Source organism: Carya illinoinensis, chromosome 4, assembly GCF_018687715.1.
Source record: "Carya illinoinensis cultivar Pawnee chromosome 4, C.illinoinensisPawnee_v1, whole genome shotgun sequence".
NCBI lineage: Eukaryota > Viridiplantae > Streptophyta > Magnoliopsida > Fagales > Juglandaceae > Carya > Carya illinoinensis.
In genome coordinates, this window is record NC_056755.1 from 40,128,653 (window position 1) to 40,139,112 (window position 10,460).

Below are 10,460 nucleotides of genomic sequence, written 5' to 3' on the forward strand. Positions count from 1 at the left end.
GTGTCCTATATCCCGCTTAGTTAGGTATGGGGATTTGGTAACTCTATCATGGATAAACTTATACCGTTTCTTAAATTTAGGTCTTTAGAGGTTAGTCGTCTGGATTAGACCATGTCAACTACATTAGTGTGTTGAAAAATTATCAATATTTGTAATTGATTTGTTGTTTAAGTCAAAGTTGTATGTTCTCTTTAATGAATGAATGTGATTTGTTATTAAAAACAAAAAACAGAAGCTAGATGAGATCACAGATCTAATCCCACATTTTCCTAGAAAATTCCACAAATCTTTTTGCGTTCCCTCGTTGCATTTGCATCCCAAGCTCTCAGCTAACACCCACTCCCGCGTTTCCTCGTTGAATTTGTATCCAGAGATCCATTCCATTTTTTGTTTTCCGAGAAAGCTCGAAACTCGGCCGGAAAAGCCTCCGATTTTTCTTTCATGGCAAATGCTTGGAAAAAGGAGAAGTCCTCGCAGTTCCACCCCTCGAAGACAACCAAGACCGTCTGCTTATTCTTTATTAGCACACTCCTTTTCCTCATGTTCTTCATCTATTTCACCGCCCAACCCTCAAGTCCTAACCCTAATCCCACCTTCAGAACCGATTTTTCTTTCTATTCAATTCCAGCTTTTGATTGCTTGAAGTGCCCTCAGTCCCACCCAGTGATCGCGAACCTCGTGGAGGGCCTCCGATACCCCTTCCTCTACTCTCTCGCCGACCTGGGAACCTTGCCTGATAAGCCCCACAAGAACATTGTCAGAATGCTAAAAGGGAAACCCTTTCGGAAGCCCGATATCTCGGTTTCGATTCAGGAGGTTCTGGAGAAACTAAGAGGTGAAGGAAGAGGTAATGGGCTCGTCGTCGATGTGGGTGCCAATGTGGGCATGGCCAGCTTTGCCGCCGCGGCGATGGGTTTTAGGGTTTTGGCTTTCGAGCCGGTCTTCGAGAACTTGCAGAGGATTTGTGATGGGATTTATCTGAATCGCGTCGGGAATTTGGTCACCGTGTTCGAGGCTGCCGCGTCAGATCGGACTGGGAACATTACCTTCCACAAGGTATTTGTTTTTGCCCATTTTTGCGGCTATTCTGTGTTGAATCTTGTTGATGGCTTGTAATTGTGCATAACTGGATTTAATCAGTACTACTAAGTTTTAACTTTTAAGCGAGGGCTGTGCTGTTCTTATGATCCATTTTTCACTTCCTCCAATTAATGGTGCGAATCTTTTGAACCCCCCAGGGTTAGGCTGGTTTTGGGGAATGCTGTCCAAGTCTAAGGTTAGAATCCTGGTGCAAATAATTTTTAGGTTCACGACCCATCGGTGAAAACAGATGATTTACTTGATCTGTATGATCTGGGTGCATTACAAAAGATATGTTGTGTTTGCATGGTCTACGGACTTCTCACATAAAAAATTGGCGTTGAATCTTTTGATCGTCGGGAAATCTTTTCGAATCACACTTAAAACTTGTCATGCTACTTAATTTTAGTGTTAAGCCTTTGCTCATGTTGCAGTTGGTCGGTCGGCTGGATAACAGTGCAGTTTCAGCAACAGGTGCAAAGATGGCATTCAAATCCAATGAAGAGATAGCACTTGAAGTGAGGTCCATCCCCCTCAATGAAGTAATCCCAGAATCAGAGCCTGTGCTTCTGATCAAAGTAGATGTTCAGGGCTGGGAATATCATGTTCTAAAGGGAGCCTCGAAGTTACTAAGGAGAAGGGGAAGGGAAGCCCCATATCTCATCTACGAGGAAGATGAGAAATTGTTGCAAGCCAGTAATAGCAGTGCCAAAGAGATTCGAGACTTCCTACAAACTGTGGGTTATAGTCATTGCACTAAGCATGGTACAGATGCCCACTGCAGCAAGACAGATTGACGCAATTTTCTACCTTAAAGTTTGCTCTGAGAAATGTAGCCCAATTGCAGTTTGATTGGTGGCTCGCCTTAATGATTAGAGGCAGCAAAAGGCATGGAACATTAATCTTCCAAGAGTGAAAGGAATATTGTCAGAGTTGCTAATGACAAATTTGTTACAAAGATGCCATTTTCGTGATTGAAATGCACAGCTTATTTGCTGCTTAGAGGATAACATCCATGCGGGAATTGGCAGACATTAAGAAAGTTTGGTTTGATGAAGCTGCAGTGCCATTGCTTGCTAGTTGATTTATGCTTAGTATTTTGTCAGCTGTGCATCGATTTGTAAGCTTTAAAATGTAAATTACTTACCTATTGTTATTTGGTAGATTCACTGATTTTTTTATGGAATGCATTGAGGAACAGGCGATCACTGATGCGTCGTTCAGTTATGAGAACTTTTCAAAGGTTTTGAAAGATCATTTCCCATCACAAGCTGACTTGGCATCAAACCACTTTAAATGGAAAATGAATTGCATTAAGTAAATAAATAGGGGGAAGAAAACTCTCACAAAAATTAACCACTGAAGCCGACCGTGCAACTACAACGAAGTTGTCTTTTCCTTTTTATAGGGTGATTATACGTATTGTAGTGGTACAAATACAATGCCCCCTGTATACGTTACAAAAATCAAAAGTTTCAGCTGGCTATAGCCGCCCCAAAATATGAGTTATTACAATAATGAAATATCTGATGAAACACAGTCCAAGAGTGAAAATATGTACTCCATGTAGCTCCAATAATTAGTCACAGTAATCTGTCAAAGCATGCAAGAGAAATTAACCGTATCAAAACATCTCAAAAATTATTACAAGATACAGGAGGAAATTATGGTTAACTGTCAAAGCATCTCAGAATGGGGATTCAAAAACTAAGCTTTATCCTTGAAAAATTCTATTGGCCATCCTCCCGCCATCCCTTTACATGGCATCAAATGATTAGATGCTAAGTAATATATGATAAATAATTTTTCAATCATTTAATGCCACGTTAGAGGATAACGGCAAAAAGGATGATTAATAGCACTTCTCTTATCCTTATGGAGATGAGACGTGGGGGGATATTCTATTACTTGAAGAAGAATTCGGTCAAAAACTCTAGGAGATCCAAATCTCTAGGATACAACAATTATGAATGGTCATTTCGCGCAGGCATTATGTAATAGCATTGAACAGCATTCATGACAACTTGATCAAGTACTGTGTAAGGGAATGAAACAAGTGAATTCCCACCTTTTAGGTAAGATATTGATGGTAATAACATCCTAAAGTTTGCCAAAGGCCTTGCGGCCAGATAAACTTGCTCTTGTTTCATACCCCAACCCTCCTTAAAAAAAAAATATTCTAAATTTTATTTTAAACATATTTAGAAAAGCCAAACCCCAATATTACAAAAATTTAAAACTATAGAATTGAAAAGGGAAAATCACCCACTAAAGAAAACAGAACTGTCTCAGGAGAAAATGTTTAAGCAGCATGAGAGTTGATGATTCTGTCATACCTCAGTCGCTGGACTAAAATATTTGCTAGAGATGGCAAAGCAGGATGGTTGGAAGCAGAAAGCTCATGCCTTTAGGATTATTTAGGACCACTATTTTTCGAAGGGCCAGCTCTCTCCACCATAACATCATAAAGTTGCTTCCCATTCTGCTTGTCACAAGAAAACAGCAAAGATTGAAATACTTAAAAAAAAAAAAAAAAAAAAAAAAATCAAAGCTTCAGGTTCTAAACAAGAAACCCTTCCGACTCATGAACCATCTTCCTAAAATAAATTGTAAATGACCCCTTTATTCCCAACAAAGCCATGGTAAGATGTTGGCAGTGCTTTATGCTGTTGATCCTTGGAATACTCCAAGAGGAGATAGGAGTAGCTTTTTACACCTGGACTACAATGCCAATAAAATGTATGATTTTGTTTCTTTTCGTACTCACAAAAATCACTGGAAAAAAGTGTACTTGTCCATCAGGTTTTGTTTGTGTCTCTTTAAAGTACACCAAAATAGGGAAATTTGGCCACCAGAGTTCCCAATTCACAAATGTCGAATACCTGTAGAAAATCAAATAGGTGAGTTCAAGATCTGTGGAAATTGGTAAACGTATGTATTGACAAAGTTTACTTACTTCCAACGGTTTTCCCCACCCACAAAGACATTTTCACCTGAATCCTGAAGCTGGTCTCCAACTTTTACCTCCTAAAAACACAATTGCAACAAACACCTTCAGTAAATTAATCATTGGCCAACTTTAGATGTGAAAAAAGAAGAACAAAACATGCTACAAATATATTAAAAACTAGAAGTTTAGGACTCAAAATCAACCTGACGAAAAATACAAGATAGCATGTTCATCTAAAAACTCATATTTCTTAGTCAAGGTACTTGAACAGTTTGTGAATTTTTTTTTTTTTTTTGGTTGGGGGGTGGGGGGGCTTGTTTGGTGCATCAGCGTTGAGTTCAGGAGCAAGTTTCTAAATGTCTCAGGACAAGTGCTGCAAAATAACTACAATGTTGCATATAACTTGCTACCAATAGAAACCATTAGAACATATACAGCCATACCGGTATGCTTATCCATGAATGCAAGCATGACTAAAGTGACGATGGTGCTGATAAAATAAGCTACTTGTAGGCTCCAGTACAAACCGACCAGTCAAGATACCAGAGCCTTTACTCAAACAAATTCAGGTAGCTTCTTCTTAAAGAGATCATGCTAATCTTCGAACAAATGCACTAGTGCAAAGGAACAAATTCACAGAAATGACTACATACTACTGACTCTGGATGAAAATTTAACCAATCTCTTTGTTTCAAATTATTAAAAGAAATGGTACACTTTTGGGAACGTTAGTGAACACACCAGAGCCTCTTCATCAAAGACAAATCTCACTCTTGTAGTCTGGAAGAAGAAATAAATATGTTAGCCAGTTTCAGGGAAAAATAATTGCATAAAGTTGCAACACGATGGAAAATGAAGTCAATCTAGCTTAATTTTTAACTGAAAGACTGCTTTTTATCTATATTGTTCATAATTCATGGGATACCCCATTCTCAAGACATCATGAAATCATTTAGGTTCAATCAAGATACAGAACCCAATAACAATAGGCAGGCTTGCCCCCTTAATTCTTGTGATTTCAAAAACGTCTTGCAACTTGTAGTTCTATTTACAGTTACCTGGAACAATAGAAGTGACCCAAGGAGACCAATAGGTGCAGCTGGCAACAGATTATTTGTATACGCAAGCCCGCCAGCTAGAGCTGTTTCAGTTATCATTTGACACTAAATAAAAACCTACATTATAGAAGTAATCTTGCTTGGAGAAAGGAAGGAGAGTTGATGAGAAATTATCAGATGCAACGAATACAACAAAGTCCAACAACTTAATTCTACCATTTCTAACATGGTCAATCAGGAATTAGTTAATTTATCTGCTTCTAATGTAGTTGAAATGTTGGTAGTATGAAGCTAGGAATCTCGTATCTATTTGATGTTGCTCATCAATAACCAAATGATTATCTAATTTCAAGCAGAAACTAGATCATAGGCTTGATTGTAGTCTGGCAACGACTTTCAACAAACAGCACTGCTTCAATACACTTTGTTGTTCAAATTTCTTTGGGCATTTCCTCCTAAAAGTTCAAAATAACTGACAAAAGCCAATTACATAAGAATAATAGTCAGAACCCACCAAGTAAAACAACAGGTATGCGATAATCTGGGTCGGGAATCACAGTCTCTTTGTTCTTGACCCTCCTTCCAAGCTGTAAACACAAATAAATTTCGAGATAAACAAGTTGCACCAGATAAAATACACAGAATCATATTACAATATTATTCCTTATTCCCTATAGCTCTCTTAGTAAACTCAATCCACAAGTTTTTTATGCTTATTCTGCCTAAAAAATAAATCAATTTCACTTCCCCAACCTCATAAAATGCAATAAGAATATAGTAACTTTAACTAGGAACAACAATGTAGAATAACAACATATACAAAGATGAAGTGGCACTGACCACTGACGCGATCACGGCAGGGCCTCCATGGGTGCTTCTAGTTTTCATTCTCACATAGCTTTGATTGTAGAACACTTTGCCATAGAATGGGCTTCTGAAGTTTCTTACAAGTCCACCTACTTCTCTGTCTGCTTGAAATAGCGTCCAACTCAATTACGTAAATCAAAGTTGAAAGTTTCCAACTTTCAATACCATAGTTCTCCCACAACTTGAAGTAACAAAATTTACACAAAACACACGACAAATTCACAAAAGAAGATAACCTACATATAAGACTAAAAGCAAAACAGAAAGTAAAAATCTCAAACCAGCATTTGAGGATGAGAACCTTGAAAATGCTTACTTTGCAAAGGGAGAAAGAGAGAAGTCGACAAGAGAGCGCTCGCCATATTCAGTTGGTTTCTTAAATTTCTTCTCCGAAACTGATATTTCTGTGTTTTTCTTTTTTTTGCGGTCGGTTTGTTTTGGTCCACTGCTTCGAAGGTAATAATGATTTTTACATTTTTTGGCCTTTTGGTCGTTGAAGCCAATAAAACGACACGTACGAATTTAATTTTTTGTGAGATAAATAAAATCTGATTTAATTTTTTTTTTATAAGATAAATAATAATTTAACTTGTTTTTAAAGTAAATCTCTTCAATTCAAATAGCAATTCTATTTTAATTTTATTTGGTTAAAAATATCTTAACTATTGGACCAATAAATAATAAATCGATGATTGTGAGGGGAGGGAGTGAGACTCTGAGTGCCTTATCTTCGTCTACTCTGTAGCGCACACAGAGGGAAACATTCTTGACTTTGGTCTTAAAGCTCGAGTCTTCTCTCTGCTAACCTCTTTTGCTGAAACAAAACATATATATAGGAGTTGGGAAACCTCTTCCAATGGCTAATTCTTTGTATTCTGTGCCTGTTTGTTCGTTCAAGTCCCCGAACAAACCAGGTCTCTCCCTCTCCATCTCTCCTATATTTCTTTTTGTATTATTTCTATTTTCCACTTGTTTTCTGCTTTAATTTTGGGTGTTTTTTATCTGCGGATGTGATTTCTTCTCTCTTTTTATGAACATTTGATGGGATTTTCTGTGCAGGGATTTTAATTGGCAATTCGGTTGCTCGGAAGGTTCTTTCGGTGAATGAAGTGTCTCAAAAGTCTCAAACTGCTAAGTTCCAATCTTTGGAGGTTAAGGTAAGTGAAAATCGACCAATATAAGGATGTACTTAATATTTCCCTTCTAGCTGAACTGTCAATTTTCTTATGATGGGCTCAAGCCCAAATTTCATATTTTTTTAATCATATTGTAGGTGCCTATTAGACTGAGAAAATATAACTGACGGTAATGTGCAAGTTTATGATATAAAATTGCCATTTTTGTTATATTGGACTTAATGTATATGGAGTTAAGAGTTAGCTGCTCATTTTGTCAGAAAGAGACAATTGAAGTGGTGAATAACTTTTGCTACATGTTCAATTTGTTCATACAAGATTGAGGATAAGATATCATGAAGTGATTGTGAGACTCTTCTAAGATATTTTGTAGAGATGCCCATAGCATGAACATAAAAGGTTGGGGGCATTGCTGCAAACAAGGACATGTGATTGCACTCTACGAAGAGTGGTGTGATTCTAGTTAAAAGTGTTCAAAGGCAAGCAATGTAGGTTGAGACTTTAAGAAAAAAGAGAACATTGAATAGCTCATGAAAACGAGTGAGATTTGGTCTAAGGCTAACATGTGCAAGAATTCTAAGTTGCAAGCAAGTAGGACGAGGCATAGTAGACTTGACTTGAGACTGCATCATAGTTTGAAGGCTTTTCCATTTCCTTTTTTACTTCTTTGCAATGAAATGAAACTCTGGTCTTGGACCAACAGGCTACGGGAAGTAATCCAACAGGAAGTAATCCAGACACCAAACCAAATAGCATAGTCTGTGCTGACTGTGATGGAAATGGTAAGCTTGTCAAACTACTGGTTCTTATTTCGGTCTTATCTATTGCTTTCAATATTTGATATGGTAGCAGTGAGATACAAATAATTAATACTATATGCTAAAGAAGAGTAATTGGTCTTTATCAAATCTGTAGTCAATCGTGTTTGTGATTATGCAATGCTACAATTGTATCAAAGAGTGAGCCATGACTAAAAATATCTTTGCGGCTCATGTTGGTAGTGGCTGAGAACAAATGAATTTTCTCTTCCTCCAGTCTAAAAAGTTTTTTTCTTCAGAAGTACGATGATTTTGGTACCCCAATGACAAACTTCATACTTTGAAATGAGAATTCTCCAGCTTTTTGCTTGATGTTGGTCATCTTTTAGTAGATTTCTTGTACAAAGTTTGCTCATCTCTTTTGCAAGCTGGTTTAAAAAACTCAGTCTATCTAGGGACTTTTATAACTTACTTATGTAGGGCTAAGTGGGAAACTACGTTACTCTATGGGACTTCTTTTATGTTAATGTATTGATCACTCAGGTTGCTTCCCAATAGTTCCTGTGTCTTCTTCTGGATATAACGTGCTTCAGTGTACTTTCAGCAGAGTGCAATATAGCATTGTTGATGCGTAGCTTTATGGCTGGTGTGATGAGTCCATGTTGGTTAGATGTATTTGATGCATGGCCACCTTCTTTCTAAACTTTCTTGTTTGCCAGATTTTCCTGAACCTTCCAAATAACACTCCCAATTAAGTTATTTCTTCTATATCAATGGGAATTCACCAAATAATGCATCTACATGGGCTTCCTGCGAAGAATGACCTAAGTGCTTGGTTTGTAATTTTTCCTTCTATGCTAATAACATAAACAGGGATTTCGATTATGTGTTTGTCTTCCTGTTCCAGGTGCCAAGTCGTGTCCTCAATGCCTGGGTTCTGGTGTTAATTCTGTAGACCACTTCAATGGACAGTTTAAAGCTGGTGGATTATGTTGGCTGTGCAGGTATCCTAGTTTAAGTATCCTTTCATCATCGTTATTCTCGTAACTGTGTGTATATGCATGCATGTGCCTGATGTTTACTGCAGCAAACCAAGAGTATTAGTGTCAGTATATCCAATAATCACCATAATGGAACCATATTTACTTCCTGCTTTCCCTATTATTGGCTGAGATATAAAATCAGCTTAAATATGTAAGTCACGCATAATCAAAACTAAGGCAGCATTAGGTGTTTTAGAACAAAAAGGTTCCTAGAAATGTTCCAGAAAATAAAGATTGCTTCTTGTTTCCAGCCTGCGGCAATGACAAATGAGGGTATGATACCTTTTGAAGATGCAGATCTGATCACTTGATTTTATTTCCTTCATAGCTATAAATTTAGGTGTTCCAAACAAATGAAAAAACTTATGTTTGATTTCTCCTTGATTAAAACATGATAACTCCTCATGAATAAACTATTTCCTTTTCTATTTTTGGGAGACTACGATCAGGAAAATAGGGTTGTGTCTGCACTCATTTCTCTGTTTTCAGGCAAGCATTGAAAATATTTGCTGTCAAAATGTTGTATTATAATCTCAAAGCATTCTCACATGGAGGTTCAAATGCCCGGAGCCTTGTTGGATCTTTTCATCAAGCATGCATGTAGGATACAAAAATAAAAAATGCACCAGTTGGTAATTTCGGATGAAGAGAACTGTTACATCCTCATAAATGAGATGGCAACCTCAAAAAATCCCAAATAAATTGTAGTGCTCTTGCTTTACGTCTACTTTTATGAGTCCCTGATCAGGATGGGTTTCTGCTACAGTTCAAATGATTAGGTGATTGATACTGGTTCTTTTTTTTTTTTTTTTCCCTGCAGGGGTAAAAGGGATGTCTTGTGTGGGAATTGTAATGGAGCTGGCTTTCTTGGTGGATTCATGAGCACATTTGATGAATAGAAGTTTGCAAAAGTTGGCTTTTCAGTGAATCGACTGTTTTGTGCTGTGGGTCACCAGAATTTCTGAATTTTCTGTGAACATCAATAAACAATTGTATGTTGAATTCCTGGCTGCCAGGATTGGAGATATATTCTGAATTGCCATTACGAAACAATGCTAAATTTTGTAGTCAATGAATTTTGAATGTCAGATCTTTGTTGTCTGCCTTCTTCATTCCAAACCTTTGACCCTGTAAAACAGATTTTCCATTATGCTTTATAGGCTTTTATGAATTCTTAAAAACAGAACGCACTACGTGAAAACAGATGCTCTAATCTATCCTCTGTGAGCTAGCTTGCACAATTCTTCTTCTAAGGCATGTCTGCATGGTGCAAGTTCAAACAATAAATAGGATTTCAGGAATTGAAACGAGGCATACACATCAAGAGTTTGGGTAATATTGTGGTATATTACCCAAACTCCATTAGATCAAAAATCGATTACATTTGAACTTCTTGAAATAAATCACCGAGCAGAGTTCTAAATTTCTCGCTTTTGGATCTAGTCAAAGATATATTGTTGCAGAGAAAGCAATTTTACAGAAGCAAAATGGTAGGTATACTGTTCATCTTCTTGTAGTTTAGCCATTATACAAATTGGAAATCGTTGTATGAAAATAATTTTTTTGAT

General features: G+C 37.2%; 3 protein-coding genes across 5 annotated transcripts; 2 read left to right on the top strand and 1 right to left on the bottom strand.

Annotated features, from left to right (window-relative positions):
• The first annotated feature begins 217 nt into the window (after positions 1–217).
• Positions 218–2,261, top strand: LOC122308368. Its single transcript, XM_043121651.1, has 2 exons — positions 218–1,056; positions 1,515–2,261. Exons 1-2 carry the CDS (start codon positions 442–444, stop codon positions 1,875–1,877), a joined length of 978 nt encoding a protein of 325 aa, XP_042977585.1. The 5' UTR covers positions 218–441; the 3' UTR covers positions 1,878–2,261.
• A 191-nt stretch (positions 2,262–2,452) lies between these two features.
• Positions 2,453–6,433, bottom strand: LOC122308369. 3 transcript variants are annotated; one of them, XM_043121654.1, is made up of 9 exons: positions 6,272–6,433; positions 5,929–6,056; positions 5,603–5,675; positions 5,089–5,171; positions 4,772–4,810; positions 4,037–4,107; positions 3,848–3,962; positions 3,417–3,562; positions 2,453–2,673 (listed from the first exon to the last, which is right to left on the bottom strand). In XM_043121654.1, the coding sequence occupies exons 1-8, from the start codon at positions 6,315–6,317 to the stop codon at positions 3,494–3,496; spliced, it is 624 nt and encodes a 207-aa protein (XP_042977588.1). In that variant the 5' UTR covers positions 6,318–6,433; the 3' UTR covers positions 2,453–2,673; positions 3,417–3,493. The 3 variants fall into 3 exon arrangements, with proteins under 3 accessions (XP_042977588.1, XP_042977587.1, XP_042977586.1); XM_043121653.1 differs by having other exon boundaries at positions 2,453–2,528; positions 6,257–6,404; XM_043121652.1 differs by having other exon boundaries at positions 6,257–6,403.
• A 210-nt stretch (positions 6,434–6,643) lies between these two features.
• Positions 6,644–9,980, top strand: LOC122308370 (protein BUNDLE SHEATH DEFECTIVE 2, chloroplastic-like). Its single transcript, XM_043121655.1, has 5 exons — positions 6,644–6,869; positions 7,015–7,112; positions 7,795–7,873; positions 8,757–8,853; positions 9,713–9,980. Exons 1-5 carry the CDS (start codon positions 6,812–6,814, stop codon positions 9,789–9,791), a joined length of 411 nt encoding a protein of 136 aa, XP_042977589.1. The 5' UTR covers positions 6,644–6,811; the 3' UTR covers positions 9,792–9,980.
• The last annotated feature ends 480 nt before the right edge of the window (positions 9,981–10,460 follow it).

Excerpts from the sequence above, each read along its gene's own strand:
- LOC122308370 (XM_043121655.1), top strand. The coding sequence starts at position 6,812 with ATGGCTAATTCTTTGTATTCTGTGCCTGTTTGTTCGTTCAAGTCCCCG. Across the intron at positions 6,870-7,014 it reads CAAGTCCCCGAACAAACCAG|GGATTTTAATTGGCAATTCG; the intron begins GTCTCTCCCTCT and ends TTTTCTGTGCAG. Across the intron at positions 8,854-9,712 it reads GGATTATGTTGGCTGTGCAG|GGGTAAAAGGGATGTCTTGT; the intron begins GTATCCTAGTTT and ends TTTTCCCTGCAG.
- LOC122308369 (XM_043121653.1), bottom strand. The coding sequence starts at position 6,317 with ATGGCGAGCGCTCTCTTGTCGACTTCTCTCTTTCTCCCTTTGCAAAGT. Across the intron at positions 4,811-5,088 it reads GGTCACTTCTATTGTTCCAG|ACTACAAGAGTGAGATTTGT; the intron begins GTAACTGTAAAT and ends TTCTTCTTCCAG. Across the intron at positions 4,108-4,771 it reads TCTTTGATGAAGAGGCTCTG|GAGGTAAAAGTTGGAGACCA; the intron begins GTGTGTTCACTA and ends TTGTGTTTTTAG.
- LOC122308368 (XM_043121651.1), top strand. The coding sequence starts at position 442 with ATGGCAAATGCTTGGAAAAAGGAGAAGTCCTCGCAGTTCCACCCCTCG. Across the intron at positions 1,057-1,514 it reads GGAACATTACCTTCCACAAG|TTGGTCGGTCGGCTGGATAA; the intron begins GTATTTGTTTTT and ends CTCATGTTGCAG.